The 21979-nt window shown below is 43.6% G+C and overlaps 1 protein-coding gene across 1 annotated transcript; it reads left to right on the top strand.

Annotated features, from left to right (window-relative positions):
* The first annotated feature begins 3431 nt into the window (after positions 1–3431).
* On the top strand, positions 3432–21100 carry TMEM50A (transmembrane protein 50A). Its single transcript, XM_029948472.1, has 7 exons — positions 3432–3581; positions 5137–5241; positions 7350–7462; positions 10138–10205; positions 11988–12080; positions 15516–15576; positions 20641–21100. The coding sequence occupies exons 2-7, from the start codon at positions 5149–5151 to the stop codon at positions 20684–20686; spliced, it is 474 nt and encodes a 157-aa protein (XP_029804332.1). The 5' UTR covers positions 3432–3581; positions 5137–5148; the 3' UTR covers positions 20687–21100.
* Positions 21101–21979: the final 879 nt, after the last annotated feature.

Below are 21979 nucleotides of genomic sequence, written 5' to 3'. Positions count from 1 at the left end.
GTATAAGGCCTGATTACTGGTAAGCTCTCTGATGGAAAGGATCAATACATCTATGATCAAAATTTCCCCTTTTGTTCATCAGGACATCTTAGTTGCAAGTTCTGAATCAGGAAATGTAACTTTACTCAGCTTCATAGAGCAATCAAGGGAGCTATAAGGTAACATGTTCATTTGCGTGGTATGCCCAAGCTAATTCGGCAGCTGCTGTCTTCCAGTGAGCACTGGTGTCTTTTTAGGAGATGCAGACATTTTTAATTGATTCAAAAGTACCGCTTATCTCATCCCAGACTTGTGGAATTCAGTCTCCATGTGTATTTTCACATCCTCTTCTCCACCATACCCAACCCCAAATTCTTTTCTGCATGTTGTACAGCATTCTCTGTTTGGATCATTTGCCTCTCTAACCCTGTATGTGTCCTTCCACCTGTCATTAAAATAACACAGATGTTTAGGCTTCTTTTGTGGTATTGGCTGGGTCACGCTGGCATTGGTATTGTGCTCTCACATTTTCATCATCTCAACTCTTAGAAAACATGGTCACAATACTCACAAAGTTAAAAATTAAACTAGCACTATCTCCATCCAAAGCACAACTGTTACTTGGGGCTGTTAACACCCGTGATTAGAATTTAAGTTGCTCTGAGAGAATGACACAATAGATACATTATGGTCAACCACAAATCATGGCTGCCAGTGTCCGTGGTCAACAGAAGGCAGATAATCACCCTATTCTTTTGTCACTAAAGATGATGTTGTCTTCCTTTTGGGGTGGAGGGGGCATAAGATGGGTGTTGTATCTCTTCCTGTCTCCCACTCATTTTCAGCATTCATTGCTGAAAACCAGGGCTTGTTATGTCCAGGAAGGGTTTCTTGGAATGTGGGATTTTCAAGGACAGTCCCAATCTGGTATGGTTAGTCAGTAAATATAAAGTTGCTTACTCTCCCATCTTCATGAGTGAGAGCTTTTCTTGTATTTTCAGATCTGCTATTTTGACATTAGCAAATTATATTTAGCTAGAGCTTCTGTAGGTGTAGTCTAAGGTAAATCAAATAAAAATGGTTAACCTGATCTTTCAGGCAATAGTTTTTTAGAAAGTTTTGTTTGGATTAATCTGGCTTATCTTGAACTTTGCATTATTTGGTACAGCTCTTCCTAAGTTTCTTTCTTTAGCTACAGGACCAGTTCCAAGACTGGCTGGCAAGTCAATGTAGGCTATTCCCAAAAAGCCATCTGCACTGGCTTTTGCTATTTCTAATAGCCCCACTGTACCTACAAAGGACAAAAATAAGCAGTCATTCTACAGCGTATCCCAAAAAGGCTAAGAATGACAAATGAAGAATGTACTTTATTATAAAAGCAATATAAAGATGCTTGCTTATGTTTATAAAATATTTGACAATCATGTGAACCCCAGTAAATGTAAAAAAGGGTGGAGACAGAAAAGAGAAAGGAAAAGTTAATTAAAAAGCTTGTATCGGGGTGCCAGGGTGGCTCAGTTGGTTAAGCTTCCAACTTGGCTCAGGTCATGATCACGTAGTTGTTGAGTTCCAGCCCCATGTGGGGCTCTGCCTTGATAGCTCAGAGCCTGGAGCCTACTTCGGATTCTGTGTCTCCCTCTCTCTCTGCCCCTCCCCTGCTCGCTGCTCTCTCTCTCTCTCTCAAAAATAAATTAACATTTAAAAAAAAGCTTCTATTACGAACTGCCTGCATTAGAATCTGCCACTGGGAGCCATTTAACAGTCACAATTAATCTTTAATCCTGAAGGGTAAGAACAATGTCCTTTAAAAATAGGCTATGGATTGTATTATACAGTTTTGCCTACTAATCAGCCAATGCCTCCCTCCCTAAAACACAAAGCTACAGATTTTATGCATCAAAGAAAATCAAATAAATTAAACGACACAACAACCTTGGTTCCTAGTTTACTCATACACTGTACCCCCACATGTAAAAAAAAAAAAGTGAACCTTGCGCCCCTTTGAGGACAAATGACTTAGGAAACCTTTCACTTAAGCAAAACGAGGTTCTGCTCTGCGACCTCTCGCTGGATCTCTTCCTCCAACCGCTGTGTTCTTTCGGGTACACCCTAGGGTACAGTATTATACCCTAAGCCATAGTACTGTTGCCCCTGAGTGATCCCTTAGTCATACAATCTTCCCGCAGAACGCTACCTGCTGCGAAAACTCGACCAGCTCAGTGAGTAACACCGCGAGTGGCGCCCATGCTTTCTCTGGTGGCGCCTTCTGGTCGGACACCTGGACCTGCTCCTCCTTTTGGGTGGCTCTGACTCCAAGTCAGAGTCGATGGAGCAAGACCAAGAGCTTCTTGGAAGAAGAGCAGGCCAGCCAGGCCACAAGTGGTTCTTGTAATCAAGACTTCATTGCTTCCTGCTTTTGAAACGGATCACTTCCCCCAAACCGAGATTCTCTCCTTAACACCGCCTCTAATCTGGATGATTCCTTTCCCCCGCCCCCACGGGATATTTGGCAGTCTTGAGACATTTTTGTCTGTCACAGCAGCAGGAATAACCCTTGCATCCTGCGGGCAGAGGTCAGGGATGCTGATAAACACCCTACAGTACAAAGGACAAGCCCCCATATATACAATGATCTGGCGCAAAATGTCAGCAGTGGCTAGGATGAGAAACCCGCCTTAAAGCAAAGGTGGTGGAGGTCGGGTGGTGGTAATCAAGCCCCAGAAGAGCGTCAGCGCAGGATTAGAACTGCACAGTACTCCCTGCCCTCCCCTGGGACTGACCCCGCCCCTCCGGAAGTGGAGCTACAGTGGGGGCGGGGCCAGGCACTGAAAAAAATAAATAAGACTTAAAAATTTAAAGCTTGGGCATTCCTGGGTAGCTCACTCAGTTGAACCTCTGACTCTTGATTTCTGCGCAGGTCGTGATCCTTTGGTTGTGGGTTCACCTGCTTGGGACTCTCTCTCTCTCTGCCCCTCCCCCGACTCTCTCTCCCTAAAATAAATAAAAATAAAGAAACAAGAGCCCCCAACAACTTAAAGCGGGGGCGGGGACTGCAAACCCAGAACCACTTTTTGCACCATGCGGACCTGGCACTTTTTCCTGCCACGCAGGCCTGAGATAACTGCAGGGCCCACAGCAGCCCTAGATTTCCCACCTCACACAGGACAGATACAAGGGCCCAACAGACGCCTTCCTGTTCGGAAAGCATGAGTCAAAGGGCAATTTCTCACACTTCTCCCGGGAAGGTGTATTTAGGCTAGGCCGCCCGAACACACATCAGCGCCAGGAGCACCTGCCTACTTTGGCGCGGGGAACTTGTTCCGGCCACCGGCCCTCCCTCTGCCCCTCCTCCTCGGCGCCGCCCCGCCCCGTCTCCGCCCAGCCCTCTCCGCCCCAGTCTCCGCCCAGCCCGCCCCGCCCCGCCCCGCCCCCTCTGCCCCGGTCTCCGCATGCGCGACTGAGCCCCGGGGACGGTGCTGCTACATCCGGGTATCCGGCGGAGGGTGGCTGTTTTGTTTTCTTGGCTGCAAACTAGGAGAAAGGGAGGCGGCCCCGCACGGCGTGACACCTGGCTCGGGACCCGCTCCCCTGGCGGGCTGGCCGTAAGTGCCTGGCGGGAGTGGGGCAGGGGGTCTCCGCCACGGGCCGGAGAGGGCTCGGGCCCGGGCCGTCTGCCCGCCGGTGCCGACCGACTCGTTGCCTCCACCCTCTGGGAGGCTGCGGGCTCGGGATGTGCCTCCCTGGACCCTTCCCGGACGCTTCCTCCGCCCTGCTGCGAGACAGCGCCCTTCCCCCGGACGTCGCGGGGTCCCTGCACATCTCTGTGGTCCCCTCCTCTAGGGTTGGAGAAACAGCTCCCGAGAAGGAGTGTCTCCGGCGGGTTCACGCGGCAGAGGGTGGCCGAGCTAGAGCGAGTCCCCCCATCCTCCCAGCCGGTGTCCACAGCCGACCTAGACTCCCGAGTCTGGGGGCGGCGGGTGCTGGTGATAAACCTGAGGAAAATGGACTCGGATGGGCTCGGGGCGGGGACAGTGAGATGAACCGAAACTAACACTAGCTGGATTGCTGTTCCTCCCAGGGAAAAACAGCGGTGAACGGTCAAAACTGGGCTTGCCTTAAAAGCATATTAGTACTGGTTACGATCTCAGTTTTTAATATCTAACGCTTAAAAAGGGGTGTTAAGATTGAACTCTTTGCTCTTTTTTAGAATATAATGCTTTTGGACCGTCAGGATTGCTGGCTACGTAGAAATTTAACAAACAGGTTCAGAGTCGCTGTAGGAATTTGGGTGTGTCTTGATAATTAGCAAATTATACGTAATTCAGGCTTTTTCTTGCCCTGAAATAGAGATAATCCGGATGAGTTTTAGGCCAGATCTGCATAGGTCAGCTCGCAGTAATGTTTTATGTAATTTGTTAGGTCGGGTTATGGTTAGTTCATTTATGGTAATTTAACAGTGGATATTTTTTTGAGTCTGAATTAATATTAGCTTCAAATTTTTGCTTTCTTTTGGCCGGAAGGCATCCGTTAGAATTAGAGACAGAGATATTAAAATGAAATCGGTGTTCTTTACTAGAAGTGACACCAAAAACCAGGGGTGGAGAAGGAAAAATAATGAAGTGAAAGGAAGGGATGTGGGAAGAAGACCTGCAGTGCAGTGTTTAATTTCTTAATCTGAGTATAAAGAATCACATGTTCTATGATAAAATGTGAATCCTAAGACATATTTTTTCATCTGACCACATGCTTTAACTCCACCAAAGTTTACCATTGTCTCTCCATTATGTTAGTGCTCCTGGATTGTAAATGTTAAAATCATATGATAACTTACTTTGGAATTAAGATTAACAATCATAATTATAAAGTTTTTCAATATTTAGATACCCACCTGTGTTCCTGTTTCTTAAGTGTACTAAACCCATCTTTGAAATTTAAAAAAAAAGTTAACATGAATCCAAATTTTGTTTTCCAAAGTTTTGATATGGAAATTCATCAAAAATTAAATACTCTGATGAAGCACATGTAGCCAGAATAAAGTATTTCACTTTTATTAAATTATTCCTGAACTGTTAATTATTTTGTAGGAACAGAAGTCATGTTTGAAGCAAGTAAATAGAAATACTTAATGTAGTTGATTTTTCTGTTTGTTTTTTTAAGTGACCTGAAAACATGTCTGGATTTCTAGAAGGCTTGAGATGCTCAGAATGCATTGATTGGGGGGAAAAGCGCAATACTATTGCTTCCATTGCTGCTGGTGTTCTAGTAAGTGTCATTGGTAATTTGGGCATTTGTTATTTTGGTGTGTTTGTTTTTATGTGTTTTGAATTCTGTATGTGGTTTTTAAATATGGACTATTTATCTTTGGCCGCTGAATTTATTTTAATAAATGTTGATGTTTTGTTTATGAGGGGGTTGAGTTACTCCATTTTAAGAGTTGACATTATGGTTTGATATTGATTAGTCCAGTGATTGGTTTCCTTTTAATGCATTTTAAGAAAGAAAAAGGTCAAAACCAGTGGAGAGAGATGATTGTACTTTTTCATAATCCAGAGTTCACTTTCTTCGCAATCTCATTAAAAAACAAAAGACCAAACAGGAATTGTACTAAAGTGTATTGCTGAGAAGTAATTTATAGTGTAAAATTTTTATTTGCATTGCAAATCCCTCAAGGCATCTGATACTTGTGTTTTATGCTCTTATGTGGTCATGTGCTCTAAATAATGGATTTTAGGGGCCCCTGGGTGGCTCAGTCAGTTGAGCGTCTGGCTTCAGCTCAGGTCACGATCACATGGTTTGTGGGTCAAGCCCCGCATTGGGCTCTGTGCTGACAGCGAGCTCAGATCCTGGAGCTTGTCTTCAGATTCTGTGTCTCCCTCTCTCTCTCTGGCCCTCCCCTGCTCATGCTTCCTCTCTCTCTCTCAAAAATAAATACTGAAAAAAATAATGGATTTTAAATAAACAAACAGAAATCTAAGTTTAGGGAAGTCTGGCTGGCTCAATTGGTGGAGCATACGACTCTTGATCTTGGGGTTGTAAGTTCAAGCCCCACACTGGGTGTAAAAATTTCTTAAAAATAAAATCTTAGAAAAAAATCTGAGTTCAAATACCTCCTCCTTGCCTAGTCTCTGACATTTATAATTTATGAAAAATGGTTATCATATATTTTTCCAAAGTAATAATAAAATTACTGTAGAGGGGCACCTCGATGGGTCAGGCAGTATTGTGTTGAATTCTTGATCTCAGGGTTGTGAGTTCAAGCCCTGCATTGGGCAGAGAGATTACTTAAAAATAAAATCTTTTTTTTTTTTTTTTTTTTATGGAGCCAAGAAAGCCTTTATTGGGATCTGCAATTCCTGGGCGAAGTTCCATGACTCCAGGAGTGGGGAGTCAGGGAAGTTGCCAAAAATAAAATCTTAAAAAGGAAAAAAAAAACAAAACAAAAAACCTCCTGTAGAAATTTTGCTTTTACAAACATCCAAAAAAAAAACCTTTACATTTTAGTCTATGAAGAAAATATCTTGAATAATACACTGAGGTGAGGATAAAAAAAGTACAAATAAAAGAGGTACTCGGGCTAGCCAGTAAAAATGTCATTAATAGAATATGGAGTTGTCTGTAACCTGATAAAAATAATTCGATTAGCCTAAAGTATTTATTTTTAAAGAGTACTCTTAAGTTTGTGGTCAGGTCATATTTGTGTAGTTTTAATGTTTTTCCTTATGTATTGGCCCTTGATCATATCCAGAACCAAATTCAGTTAAGATAAATGATAATTTGGTGTTTAAATTGAACGTAGCATCACACGTAAAAGCATCTGCTTTAACTCCCTTCAGCAAAGGGAAAAACGGAACTGCAGGGCCGTTACTTAGCTCACGACACCCCGAGGACAACTGAAATTCTGTCACCAATAACTCTCCCCCATGTTGTTTTGAATAACTTGTTTTCATTTTCAATGATAACATCCTTCTGGAAGCTTATAACATATCAGCAACAAGCCACTCCTCCTGTCTGTTAGAATGTGAATCACTGTTTTCCTTTCTCCTGCCATGAGATTATTCTAGCTTCTTTCCAGTGTGCACTATAAGATGACAGCCTTTATTACAATATTACAAAACAATGCCTGAAGTGGGCTTAGAAAAGAAGTTCGTGTTACATAGTCATTGCTGGCCGACTTAAGGGTATCTTATATCTACTCAGATATTAAGCCACGGGCACATTTTATGCTAGAAGCTGCTGGAACATTTAAGAAGATTTTGAAATTCATTTAGAAGGCGTCTCTCAGATAGCTTGCTTTCTTTTTAGCTAGTATGTTAGGAAATTACTGTAATTTCTCATTAGTGTCACTTTTTTTTTTTTTTGGTTTGCTTTAGTTTTTTACAGGCTGGTGGATTATCATAGACGCAGCTGTCATTTATCCGACCATGGAAGAGTTCAACCACTCCTACCACGCCTGTGGCGTCATAGCAACCATAGCCTTCCTCATGTAAGCGTCCTTGTTCACGACTTACTGTTGATTGCCACAAAAGAAAAATGCCTTATGTGTAGTTGAGTAGAGTTCATATTTTTAAATGTCATCAGCGTATTGGACATGGATTAAAAGTCAACTTGCAGAGGACCTAAAAGGAAAAGCAACAGTTTTCATTCCTAATCCCCCTTCCACCTCACCTCTTCCCCCAGCATCTGCCCCACCCCCAGCATCTCTCCGCTCCCTTCCTACTTCTGTTCTGCTCCTGATTGTGACTTGACTTTAGGGTCAGAAACCATGTCCTTTGTCTGAGCGCCTGTCTATTCACTTAGCCAACAAATCTTCATTAAACTTTTATGTTCCTAGGCTCTGCTCTAGGTAGAGGAAATACAGCAGTGAGTAACACAAGAGGAAGTCCATGCATTTATGGAATTTATACTCAAATGAGCGAGGCAGAGAGTAACCAAGGAGAAATAAATTTTATAAATAGCCTGCTAGATATCAGGAAGTTACAGAGCAGGGAGACAGGAGGAGGGATGTCAGCAAGGGTACAGAAATTTTCAGTAGGGTCCAGGAAGGCCTCACCAAGAAGGCACTTTCGTAGTAAAGACTTGAAGAAATGAAGGAGCTGATTGCGGGGATATATAAGAGAGGTCATTCCAGTCCTGTGGAAAAGCAGGGACACAGGTGCCATGGCAAGGTGACCAGGATGGCTGGAGCAAAGGGTCAAGGTCGCAAAAGCCAGAGGAGATTGTGGAGGCTAAAGAGGCATGAGATAAAACGTATCTGTCTCATGATTCTGCTCTTTTGCTCTTAAGAGCATTATTGGGCCAACTCGGGAACTGGAGTGAGGTCTGAAGGTCAGATGGTGGAAGTGCATCATTGATAGTGTCCCGGTTTCGAGGCTTGTATTGTCGTTCTGCGGAACTGCCTTGTCTGTGGGAAACAGACACGTTGTTAGGGTTATAGGGCATCAGGTTGGCCACTCTCAAAATTTACTTGAACCATACTTGAGAGTTTTTCTGTAAGTTTGAGATTATATGTGAAATTAGTAATACCAGAGAGCAAATGGAGATTGTTCATTTCAGAATGTGCCCAATGGTGGAGACTGACCAGACAGGGGCACGGCTGTTTGATGGAGGGCTAGAAAGTTTACTCAGGTGCTTCAGCAAGGAAAAATCAGGAGCAAAGAAAGAACCAATCACCCAAGAGCGTCTGCAGTTTTTAAAAATACTAAGCTTCTTTGGGGCGCCTGGCTGGCTCAATAGGTTAAGCATCTGATTTTGGCTCAGGTTATGATCTCACAGTTTGTGAGTTCAAGCCCCACGTCGGGCTCTGTGCTGACAGCTCAGAGCCTGGAGCCTGCTTCTGATTCTCCCTCTCTCGCTCTCTGTCCCTCCCCTGCTTGTGAGTGTGCTCGCGCTCACGCTCTCTCTCTCTCTGTCTCTCTGTTTCTCTCTCTCAAAAATAAGACATTTTAAGAATTTTTATTTAAAAAAAGACTAAGCTTACTTTAAAATGTATTTATTTTGTGTATTGGATAATGTGGTTGATAATAGAGATCACAGAATGTAATTATGAGTATTTTGATCCTTCTAAAACTTAGATTTGAATGAATAAATTATGACTTCATATTATTTAAAAAGTTAGGGATCACATAGCACCTGCTGTGTGCCAAGGCCTGTGCTAGGCACTGAGAATAAAAATGGGAAACAAAGTAGACACAGTCCTTGGCCCTCATGAAACTTACATCCTAGTGGTAAGCACAAGTGCACATGAGTGGAGAGGTAATAGATACAGATATACACACAGATAATTGTATAAAGTTTCATGTACTTCTTAGCCTGACACATTGTTTACATTGTCCTGTGATGATTAAATTTTTGAATGACTACTTTTAAAGAAAGTAAGGTTGTCTCAATTTAGAGTGGTTCTCTGTGAAAGTTAACAAAAGATTTCCTATTTGGAACATGTATCAGGGGTTTAAAAAAAAAAACAACCCAACATTTTACCACTTGAATCCCTTGGATGATATGATGTCTTCAGAGCAAAAAGCTATTGTTCAGTGAAGGATACTTATTTCTCCAGACATTGGACATTAGTACAGAATTATCACCAAAAAACTGTTTCCAAAGCCAATTTTAAGTACTTTGGGGTCGTCTAGGGACCATGCTCTCTCTGTTTTGTCACACGTGCGTGTTACAGGTTGAGTGTGTCTGACGCGCACACATGGAAAGCTAGGCAGGACCAAGCTAAAGATGGCTCCATCTTACCAAGACATAATTTTGAGGATTTCGCTCTCAAACTTTAACAAGTGAGACATAACTTTGAAAATTTTGCTCTCAAACGGTAGTAAGCGTCAGAATCACCAGAAGGACTTGTTACAACTCAAATTGCGGGGCTCCTCACCCAGAGTTTCTGCTTCAGGAAGTCTCGGGTGGGGCCGGGGAATTTTCTCTCTGATCAGCGCCCAGGTGATGTTAATTCTGCTGGTCTGGCTCTGTCACCACTGCTTAGACGGCATCTGCCTCAAGGGACTTGCTGAGGTTTGCGTGAGCCCAGTACTCAAGAGTCACGAGCCTAACCGGCAGTTTCAGGCCCTCTAGCTTCCTGGATCTGGTAGTTTGATGTCATGGGTAGTTTCCTCTTGGAGTCAAAGACCGTGATACCTTGGCTTTATTTTATTCACACAGGATTAATGCAGTATCAAATGGACAAGTCCGAGGTGATAGTTACAGTGAAGGTTGCCTGGGTCAAACAGGTAAACAGGTGTAAACGGCATCTGACTGTGTATGTACATCCTTGAGAGAGAGAACTCCACGTGGAGGGGCCGCCCGTCTAACCCCTGCAGATCGCGATAAGATGGAGGTCTGTCTAGAGCCAAGGTTCAAGGTTTCAAGGCACAAGGGACAAATCAAATTTAATCGAAGTTGGCTGTGTAGACTAGAATACACAGGGGTCTTGAGTATATAACCCCGTGCAGTAATACATAGGTGGACAGTAAAAGGCAATACATAATGAAGAATACACGCGCCAAATAGAATTTATAGTACTTTAAGCTATACCGTATAAATTATTTTCTTCTCTTTTTTGCCAACCTTCTTTGATTGGACTGGCATTTTGAAATAGTTTAGAATCCTAGTATTTGGGGTGTGTTTTGATACATACAACATAAAATGTACCGTCTTAACCATTTTTAAGTGTATAGTTCAGTAGTGTTAAATGCATTCACATCCTTTTGTAGCCAACCTCCAGAACTCTTTTCATCTTGTAAAACCGAGTAGAGTAACAGAATTTTGGTGCTTAGGTCCTCCCACTCCCTTCCCTCTCCACTGAGACTCCTGTCCCCTGGACCCCTGGGCCATGCACCCGAGGGAGGCCAAATCAGCCTGCGTGTGGGGCGGCTTCCTCGAGAGTCCAATACACGCAGAGATTTGAGGGGACATTTATGAAGCACTTTAAATGGCAAACAAAATATTACATCCATACAGAAAGGAAATCTATAAATAAATAGGCAAAATTCAGGTGACTTTTTCTTTTTTTAATGAAACAGGAGAAGCTGCAGGAGTCAGCTTCGATCTACACGCTCAGACACTCTGGTTCACTCGCTTTGTAGATGAACTTAAGTAGCAGAGATGACAGGAGCCCTGACCTGCCATAATCATGACCGATAAACGAGCAGACAGACATTAGCGGCCCGCACTGACACTAATAAGCCAGTGATGGCTAGAGCCAGAACTAGAGTATGGCCCTCACATCTCTAACATCTGTTAGACCCACACCTCTGGGGGTCCAGAGTCCATTGTATTTAATACCACATCTCTACCTATCAGCTTATGATTTTCATAATGCTCTTATGTTTTGGAGATGAAATCAGAAATCAAATACAGCATTCTGTTTGCTTTGCTTTATTGAACAGGGCAGTGTTTTCATTAAAATGTATTTGTGCTAATTAAAGAAAGTCCTCTCAGTTCATCTAAGGACTGTTTGTTTATAGCAGATCTTCATAAATATTATATAAATGTGATTTAAAACTTGTTTGTCCTCTTCTGTTAACATAATTTTGGTGGAGCTTTCCTAAGCGCCAGTCACAGTAAGTTTGAATTTATTTTGCTGCCTGACTTACCTAGTCACCTATCATTGAATATGAATTTTTTTGTTAAGTATACCCATGTTATTGCCTCAAAGTTCTCTTGGAGGAGTCTACATTTTGGAGTACAATTTCTAAAAATATATGGAGAATGAGCTTGTACATACGAAACATATTTTGTGAGATTTTTATAGGCTGTTTGAGGAGTTTTTCTCAGTATTCATATTTAAGGAGATTAATTATAGGCACTTAGAATACAGACCAGCCAACAAGAAAAAGGCCAACGTCTGCACTGATGCAAGATACTCAGCACATCTTCCATTCTTATTTTTAGACTTTAAATGGCAGTTATACATTTTATCTGTTTTAGTTTTTGCTTTCCTTTTGAAAAGTTCATTGAACTGACTGCTGCCATTTGAGAAGCAATTCTCGTAAAATGTGATTTCTTTTAAGGTGCTCGCATCTGGCTGTTCATTGGCTTCATGCTGGCCTTTGGCTCTCTGATTGCCTCTATGTGGATTCTCTTTGGAGGTTATGTTGCTAAAGGTAAGAGAAAATAGTTTACATTTTACTTCCGTGGATTACTGACGTGTGTTAAAGTTGGTTATTTTAAGTTTACGTATTTTGAGAGAGAGTGAGTGAGCACACACAGGGGAGGGGCAGAGAGTGAGGGAGAGAGAGAATCTCAGGCAGGCTCTGTGTTGTCAGCTTGGAGCCGGACACAGGGCTCAGTCTCAGACCATGAGATGTGAGATCATGACCTGAGCCAAAACCAAGAGTTGGATGCTTAAGCGACTGAGCCACCCAGGTGCCCTTGAAGTTGGTTATTTTATTTTTATTTTTATTTATTTATTTTCTATAAGTTTATTTATTCCGAGAGAGAAAGAGAGACAGAGAGACACAGAATGAGCTGGGGAGGGGCAGAGAGAAAGGGAGACACAGGATCCAAAGCAGGCTCTGTCCTGAGAGCAGAGAGCCCAATGTGGGGCTCTAACTCATGAACCAGAAGATCATGACTTGGCGGAAGTTGGAGGCTTACCTGACTGAGCCACCCAGGGATCCCAGGTTATTTTAGAATAAAGCTTTTTTTCATCTAGATGAGTCAGCTACTAGCATTTATGCCTGGGAACTCCCTTCACCCTGTGTTTTGTTTTGTTCTATTGGTATGTTTTTGGTATTCTTTCTTCTGTTTTTTTTCTTCTTCTTTCTTCTTCTTCTATTAGAGCCTAGAAGTACTGGGACACAGCTCCAAACCTTGCTTCTCTTTGGCTTCCAGAAACCTCAAAAGCAGAATATATATGTTCTCAAGCCATTTGGCACGTTTTGACTTGATGAATGATGTCTCTGCTAAGCTCCAACATCCTAGAATTAACATTTATTGAGCTAAGACTCCCTGGTACTGGGACATCCACTCCTTTTAGATAGAAAGTAATGAGTGCTTACTGCACACCGCAGTGCAAGGCCGCCCGAAAGCCAGGCCTACAGGAAAAGGCCCGCTCTTAGATCCCTGCTTGAAATTTCACCTTGAGGGACCCCGAACTGGGAACACGAAAATCCCTTAATGTTCCAGGTATAATTAACTATGCTTCTCAGAGTAAAAATATGGTGTTAATGATCTGCAAAAACAAGACCGGCAGACAGCTAATCTAGCCTATATTTTAGCTTTTTATTTCTTTGAACAAAGTGTAATTCTTGGATTAAAATCACGGGTTTCCTGAATTTCTAATAAGATCTTTTAAGTCTTATAGACAGGAATGATAGGCATTTTAAAATATATATGTTTTTGTTGTTCATATAATTTATTACTCAAACCATGTTACCAAAAATGTAGAAAAGAAAAAAGAAATCATAGCAGCCTATAATAACATACTGTTCTTAAATGTTTTGGTATATTTCCTTTGGTCTCTTTTGTGTTTTTGTGTAGTTGTAATTATACTATAAATATAATTTTTTAAAATTTAATTTTATTTAGTTTTTATTTTTTTATCAATATAATTTTGAACCCAGGCTTTTGCATTTTACATGATATTCCAAGTAGTTCTCTTGCTACTACAAAATCTTTTATTGCCATATTTAAAAAATAAAACTGTTACTGTTTTATCATGTGAATTCCATAATACTTGTTTATTGTAGGATACTGAAAACATAAAAGAGCTCAAAGAAGAAAATAAAATTATATGGAATTCTTCTTTCCTAGATACAACTGTTATTAATACAGAGACTCTTTTTGTAGAAATGTGTTTCTCTCAGAAAATTTTTAGTGATTTTTTTTTTTTCCTAAAGGCTTCTGGAGCCCGGTTATTGTTTGAGAATTATTAGCAGGAATCTGTAATTTTATAAGTTGACTTTTCTAATTCCTTCACGAGCCATTGTCACCACTCATAGGGAATATTTAATGTGGCATCGTAGTGAAGGCCCGTGCACACCAGCTGTTACAGTAATCGGATTAAGTTAAAACTGTTGTGAGAAGAAGTTGATAATTCGTCTTCATCACAACTTGGTTTGTCACATACTGGGTAATCATTGACGGCTCCAAGTATAGGAACTTATGAGGATCTCAGCCTCAATCTGGGATAAATTGGAACAAATGTTCCCCAGCAGTCTTGTTCATCTTCACTAATGGCTACTCTGTCCCTCCCAGTGTTCAGGCCAAAAACTTCGGTGCTTAAGGGATACCTCTTGTTCTCTCTCGCCCTCCATTCAGTCCTTCAGCAAATCCTATTGATTCTTCTGTTCAAAAGATCCTGAATCCCACCACTTTATTTTAGTAGGTTTTATTTTTAAGTAATATCTACACCCAGTGTAGGGCTTCAACTCACAACCCCAAGATCAAGAGTCACAGGCTCTACCGACTGAGCCGGCCACACATTACCCTGAATCCCACTTTTTACCATCTCCATTACTGCCACCCTGCTTCAATCCATTTTAGTCTCTTTTCTGACTGCCTGAAATAGTTTCCTTGTTGGTCTCTGTTTCTCCCCACCCCCTTTCCTGCCCCCACCCCCTCAGCACGGCAGCCAGAGGAATCCTTGAAATACGCCAGCTCATACGGCTTTTCTGCTCAGACCCTCCACTGGCTTCTCCTCTCTCAGAGTGAAAACCAGAGCCCTCACCATGACTGCAGAGCTCTATAGGATCTTCACACACACACACACACACACACACACACACACCCACACACACACACACACACACCTGCCCAGTTTGCCCCTCGTACTTCTCTGATCTGTCTCCTGCTTTTCTCTCTGTTGTGCACTGGCCATTCCTCTGATGTGCCAGCAGGTGCCCACCTCCCGGTGTTTGTGCCCTCTGCTCTGCGGCTTCTGCGTGGTCCCTGCCCTCACATCCTCGCCACCCTTATGCCAGTGTCACTTTGTCTTGAGGTCTTCCTGGCCACCAGTATAAAATACCATCATTCAAGGGGCGCCTGGGGGTGCCTGGGTGGCTCAGTTGGTTAAGCGTTCAACTCTTGATTTCAGCTCCAGTCATGATCTCACAGTTCACGGGCTCAGGCCCCACTCCGGGCTCTGTGTGGACGGTAGGGAGCCCGCCCGCCTGGGATTCTCTCCTTCTCCCTCTGCCCCTCCCCTGCTCACATGCACTCTCCCTCTCAAAATAAAAAAAAATAAACATTATTTTTAAAATGTCATCATTCACTACACTTCCCTTACCTTTTCCTGCTTCATTTGTTTCTCCTTACTTATTCTCTACGTTGTTTACCTTCATGAAGATGAAAATATTTTGCCTGTTTTACTTATATTCTCAGCATATTGCAGTGCTGAACGTAACATGCACTTGCTAAATCTTTGTTAAATGAAGGGATGGAGCCATCACTTCCTAAACCAGCACTAGACTCCGTCACGTGTCCTGTGTCATTGACACATACCCAACCATGGTCCCTGGAAGATTCAGTTACGTAAGGCAGGAAAACTGCTGTTCACCAGGACATCAGACACTAAATGTTTATAACTATTTTTACAGAAAAAGCCGTCGTATACCCTGGAATTGCTGTCTTTTTCCAAAATGCCTTCATCTTTTTTGGGTAAGTTTCTTTTGCGTTCTTCATCCTATTTACTGTTTTAAGTCCTTTTTTATAATTGTTTCTTTAAGTCACTTACTATATTTAGTTGTTTAAATTTACCCTGTCCAGTGCCCCTCCCCCATGTTATGTCACAAAGTGTGAAGAATGAAGCTGAGGAAGATATTTTGATACATAGGTTGGTTTCTTGCCAGCCTTGGGAACTTACACTGAATTTTTTTTAAACTGCCACCGTGTCCCCTTTAATGAAGAACTATGATTTGTGTAGATTTAGTTACATAACCCTGACAGTGTTCATTTTGCTTTATTTTTTTTATTTGCCTACATTTTTTTCTTTAAAAAGAGTGTTTACATTCTTTTTTTTTCAATCAAAATTTATTTTTTTCAGGAGTAGAATTTAGTGCTATTCATCACTTACATACAACACCTAGTGCTCATCCCAACAAGTGCCCTCCTTAATGCCCCTTGCCCATTTAGCCTATCCCCCTCCAGCAACCCTCAGTTAGTTCTCTGTATTTAAGAGTCTCTTATGGTTTGTCTCCCTCTCTGTTTTTATTATTTTTGCTTCCCTTCCCTTATGCTCATCTGTTTTGTATCTTAAATTCCTCATATGAGTGAAGTCATATGATATTTGTCTTTCTCTAATTTCGCTTAGCATAATATCCTCTAGCTCCATCCACATAGTTGCAAATAGCAAGATTTCATTCATTTTGATTGCTGAGTAATACTCCATTGTATATATATATGCCACGCCTTCTTTATCTGTTCACCCAGGACAATGTTCATTTTAAATCTGTATCTAAGTTTTCGGTGAAAGGCTGCTTAAAACCTTTTCTCCTTAAAATTTTGTTTCTGAGTGCATTTTATAGTTGTTTCTATCCGTGGTGTTACTAGAACTTGTGTGTGAGATTTGGGGTGTGGAGGAGTCCTAACATTGTCTGTCCTTCTGATACAATGACAGATTGCAAAATTGCCTAAAAACCTTAATACTTTCATCAATAATCTCTAATGTTCATTCTTCCCTGGATGCCAAGGGTCTGCCCTTTTCCCTGCCTTAGCTCCCCCCCGCACTGTCCCCCACTCCCCCCACCCCGCCACAGCTTCTCTTTATCCTTTGTGTCAGGGATTCTTAACGGTCCTTCCATGAGTGGGGTTCTGAAGATGGGGAACCACAGACATTTCTGTCTGTAAGACCCTGGGGTATCAGCTTGTTTCTGGGAAGAGAGCCTATGGCTTTTCTCAGATATGCAGAGAAGTCTCTAATCCAAAAAAGGTTCAAAAACTGCAGTGTATTGTAGGAGAGTCTATCGTCAGACTTTCCTTCTCTGCCCCTTCTTTCCCAGCCCCAAAAAGAAATCAAAGCCCCATATCTACTTGAGCCACTTGTGAAATGCTAACTGCTGCCATTCAGTAACATTCAGCAGTGATATTCAGAGTTCTTCCTTCACCAGGAGTTCTTTCAATCTTATAAAATCAGTTTGGAAATAAGAAAAATGTGAACTTAGGGGCGCCTAGGTGGCTCAGTCAGTTAAGAATCTGACTTTGGCTCAGGTCATGATCTTGCGGTCTGTGAGCTGAGCCCCTCCGTGCTGTCAGCATGGAGCCTGCTTCAGATCCTCTGCCCCCACTCCCTGCCCCTCCCCCGCTGGGCCTCCCTCCCTCCCTCTCCCCTTGCTTGCTCTCTCTCAAAAATTAACTTAAATTTTTTTTTTAATTTTTACTTATTTTTGAGAGAGAGAGAGAGAGAGAGAGAGACCGTGTGAGCAGGGGAGGGTCAGAGAGAGAGACACAGAATCCAAAGCAGGCTCTAGGCTCTGAGCTGTCAGCACAGAGCCCAACGCAGGGCTCGAACCCACGAACCATGAGATCATGACCTGAGCTGAAGAAGGACACTCAACCGACTGAGCCACCCAGGCGCCCCTAAAATAAACAAACTTTTTTTTAAGAAAAGAAAAATGTGAACTTAGATGTGGCAAGATGCACGTCTTTGGGTCATTCCTTACATCATAAAACTAGTTGAGAAAACCCAAATGAGTTAAACAACCACAACAAAAAGTAAAGCCACTGATTTTGTGCAGAAAGTAATCATGATCAAAGTTCATGGAGCAATTATTATGCGCGAGGCACCTTTCTTAGCGTTTTACCCCTCTGTTCTCAGCTAATCCCGGCACAGCTCTGCAGGGGGGCCCTTTGTTATCCCCAGTTTGTATGTGGGAGCAAGCCCAGGGAAGTCAGGGTCCTCGTCCAAGATCGTCTGGCTAGCACTGAGGCTGACTGAGTCCAGGCTCCAGCTACCAGGATGGTGGCTTTTGAAATTTGGGGTGAATTCAGTTGGCGTTTCCTCCTTTTGCTGTCCACCACCAGCCGAGTAGCGTGAGTTCCGTTCCCCTCCCGCCCCGTCCTTTTAGAGCATAAGTAACACTGTACTTCAGAAGCGCGGCCTGAGTAAACCTCACTCCTCAGCTTATGAAATAAAATGTGAGCGCCTTCGTTGTTTTGTGGGGCAGTGCAGAGGACGGCGTTGTGATTAGGATTTCTTTTCCTTTCAAGCTGCGGGGCCGAGGCTCGGGCACCGGTAAAGCCCCAAGCATCCTGAGCTCACTACTCCCCATGCGGAGAGGTGCTCGGAGAACTCCGTGCCCCACAGCTGCAGCCCCAGCGAGGTGGCGTGAGGTGTGGAAGCAAAGCTCACCAGGGAGGGGGCTTACTGAGAACCAGCCAGGGGAGGCAGACGGCAGCCTACTTGATCGTCATTTCCTCCGCAGTTCTGATAAAGGATAAAACAAGTTCCACCTTGAGATTCTAGAGGAGTCACTCTGTCATAGGATCAGAGGATGGAGGGGAAGATTGTCAGGACCCGTGAATGATTTCCAGTGAGGGAAGCAACACAGAAGTTCCCACAGCAGTTTTCAGGGGTCACAAAACCTTGGAACCCAGTCATCAACTTGTCTCAAATTATGATAAAGCCTTTCTATAGGCAACAAGTTTGGTTAGTTTCTCATTTCGTACTGTTGTCCCTGTTAGGTCTCATACTGAGTTTGGGTTTTTGAAAATACTATAAGCAGAGTGAAATCAAATTCAGCAAACAGGCACCGGTACTAGGATAGTTGTGGCAGATTGCCTACCCTTCTGATTTGTAACACCAGCACTCAGCAACAGCTGAGAAATTCCGGTCTCAGAAACCAGACACAGACGTCCGTACCAAAGGTGACCATCTGACAGTGTAGGAGGGACTGGCTTTTGCCCAAGAAACTCTTCAGATTACAACTTCCATCTGTTGAGTAGTATTGTGAAGTGTGTCTCACTCAAGCTCTCTGGAGGGTAGAGGCCTCATATTCACCAGAAGAGCAGAGACCAGATCACTTTTGGGAGCATTTAGGAAATCCTTTATAAAGAGAAGTTAACATACTTGCAAGAGAGTGTATAGAAATTTCCTGGTTGCATTTTTGCTTTCATCAAAAACCACTCAAGTGTTTACTTTTCTAAGGGCAAATCCATCATTAGGATTGCAGGCCTACCTTAAGTCTACACTGGTCACTGGGAAACCGAGGAGAAGACAAAATGGAAACCACCATGTGCCACTGGTGTCTGCTTCTGTCTTCGGTTTCCGCCTCATGCTTGCCCCCCGCACCCGAGGCCTGTGGGACCTGCCTCTGAACGGTCTCAGGCTTGTTCCCTTTCTGTCCATCTCTCCTGTTCGGTCACCGCCATCCCGTCCTGAGCAGGTCACCTCCCTAATTGGTTCCTCCCTCGAGTCCAGTTTTCCTGTGTCACTTTTCCTTCTAGAACCATGGCTCTCATCCTGTCATTTCCCATCTTAAAATTTGTCACCACTTGGAGTGGTCTCCAGAACTCAATACTCGTGGCCATCCAGCCAAACGCTGTCCACAGTTCTGCCTTATTTATCCTGTACCATACTTTCTGCCTTATTGAGCCGATGTTTAAAAATCAAGAGATTTTTTTACATTAAAATCTGAATATTTGGCTTTTCTGCAAAAACTGGAAGATCTGATGATCCTGAGCCTTGCATTGCAACAATCAGCTGGAGGCGATTATTGGGGAGGTAGGGGTGCAGCTCCGCACGACCCCATTTCACCAGTGGCCCCTGGAGTAGAGCACACAGGCTGGCACCTGCCCTCCTGACTCACTTAAGACACATAATGCCCCTGTGGGCAATGTGCCGCCCTGGTCACTGTGCTCACCAAGTCCCTGCTACCTCCACTCCCTGTCTTTCTGATCTCGTAAGCTATAATCTGGCCATACTAGTCTTGGACCCAGACAGGTGTCTTCTTATGCATGTCCTTGCGCTCCCGCCCTCTTAGGGTGAAAGCTTGAGGACAGCTGTAGATAGTTCGCACACCTCAGCCGTGGGTTGTGAGTCCTGCGTGGGCCTGTCCCTGACGCCCCAGCCTCCTGGGCTTTTCCCGAGGCCCCGTGCCCCTTTATTCCTCTGGGCCTCTTCATCTGCCGTGTCTTCTCTGGAAACCTCCTCCTTCATCAAACTAGCTCCTTTCCCTACCAGTCTCCGGGTCAGACTCCTGCTTACTCTTCAAAGCCCATCTCAAATATTCCTGCCCCTGTAACTCCTTTTCGGACGCATTCAGCCTGGACAAATTCGGTGGGTTTCTGTGCCCCCTCAGCATTCGGCACGTACACCTCTTCCCCCTTCCTCATGCCGCTCTGCCGTTACCACGTGTGTCATCGAGAACGTGAGCAGCTTGAGGGCAGGGATGCCACAGCTCCCGTCCTTATGGCCATGGCATCTAACACACGTACACTCGAGAAAGGCCTGCTGAATGAATGTGACAAAAATCAGACATAGGATGGTGACATACTAAACATTGGCTAACTTTTTAAGAGTGACCTGCATCCCCAGCACTGGAGGCCAAGGAAGTGGTGGAGTTGGTGGTTAATCGGACACGATCAGTGTCTGTTCTGATACGTCCCGTGGCTTTTTTCATAAAACTCGTCAATTCTTCGCTGCTAGTTGCCCACCATTCTCCACATCTCACATACTCGTTTTATGCCCAAACCAACTAGATGTGATGTTTCTCATTTCATTTGCAGAGGACTGGTCTTTAAGTTTGGCCGCACTGAAGACTTATGGCAGTGAGAACATCCGGTTTACTTCTGCGCAGCGGCCCTGCATGCGTTTTTTACTACTCACTCCCAGTGTTTTGTAACGCCATTTTCCAAACCCAGTTTTGAGTGTGGTCTCAGCTTTAATTCGTGTTAATACTAAAATCATGAGAACTTCCTGTGTAAACAACAAAAATCTATGGCGGTATGCATTGGACTTACTTCTAAAATGTTGGAAGTATGCCACATGAGTAATTTTTATTAAGTTTTATCATGGTATAACTTGTAAACACATGTTACAGAAGAAATTATGGATGCATCTTAGGTGAGCATTTGTCATCAAAACTGCAATTCAAGTGCTCTGAAGATGTAATGTGTCTGTGTAAGTGTGGCCTCTTCTGTGTCAGATGTTAAATAAAACATCAACATTTTCATGTTTTTAAATCTGCGCAGTGGTCAGAATTCTTTCTTGCTATCCTTTGTGTTTGGTTTCTACAGTTTTGCCAAAAATTCTGTGAACATTTCCGCGTAAGAAGCCACTGAGGGTCTCCCAAGGGGTGAGTGAACATGTCAGAGAGAGAAGCTCCTGATTTCAGCCACGAGGTTGTCAGAAGTGTCCCCTGAGTGCCACTGACGGGGGAGTGGGGGCCAGCAGTCACTCGGCTGTGACACACGGCCCTGGCGGGACGCAGTCACTCACTCCACATCCACCATTGAAGGAAAGAGGAAAAGGATAGAGACTTGACACTAGGCTTTGCTCAGGCGACAAAAGTTCTTGTTGGTTTGACAATCAGTTGGATTCCAAGTTCCATCATATGTCTGTACTGAGCCACCGACCTCCAGACAGACCAGCAAGGTCAGTTAGAATTACAAACATGACCTCCTGAGAATTCTCATAGTCTGTTTCTCTTTGGAACCCTATTACCTGTCAGGCTCTCCCCGAATCCGATGGAAAATGGGCGTCTTTTTTAAATGAACAAGTAACTACGGGATCCATGTTCTTCAGAACTACAGCTTGGAATGTTTTCTTTCATAAGCTTGCTACAGTTAGCCCTTCCTGAAACACAAACTCTCTCTTAGATGACTTAAATGTGTGGCACTCTTTTCTCCACCAGCCACGTGGCCTTCCAGCACGCACGCCTGTAGCACTGCCCCGGCACCCCCCACCCCCACCCCCGCTCCCCCAAAGACACGGCCGCCGTGCTGCCGCCGCCCCCACCCAGCCACTCCCCGCGGCTTCTCAGAGAACCGGAGGGCATCTTAGAGGTGGAAGGTCCACCTTCTCTTTTTACAGATGGAGGAACCAGAAGGCGGAAACTCCAATTTC

This window comes from Suricata suricatta, chromosome 8 (assembly GCF_006229205.1).
Source record: "Suricata suricatta isolate VVHF042 chromosome 8, meerkat_22Aug2017_6uvM2_HiC, whole genome shotgun sequence".
NCBI classification, from domain to species: domain Eukaryota; kingdom Metazoa; phylum Chordata; class Mammalia; order Carnivora; family Herpestidae; genus Suricata; species Suricata suricatta.
Note: the sequence above shows the minus strand (reverse complement) of the source record. Positions and strands in the feature narration are given on the sequence as shown.

Coding starts and splice junctions, on each gene's coding strand:
- TMEM50A (XM_029948472.1), top strand. CDS start 5,149: ATGTCTGGATTTCTAGAAGGCTTGAGATGCTCAGAATGCATTGATTGG. Junction 12,081..15,515: donor TGGAGGTTATGTTGCTAAAG/GTAAGAGAAAAT, acceptor CTATTTTTACAG/AAAAAGCCGTCGTATACCCT. Junction 15,577..20,640: donor AATGCCTTCATCTTTTTTGG/GTAAGTTTCTTT, acceptor TTTCATTTGCAG/AGGACTGGTCTTTAAGTTTG.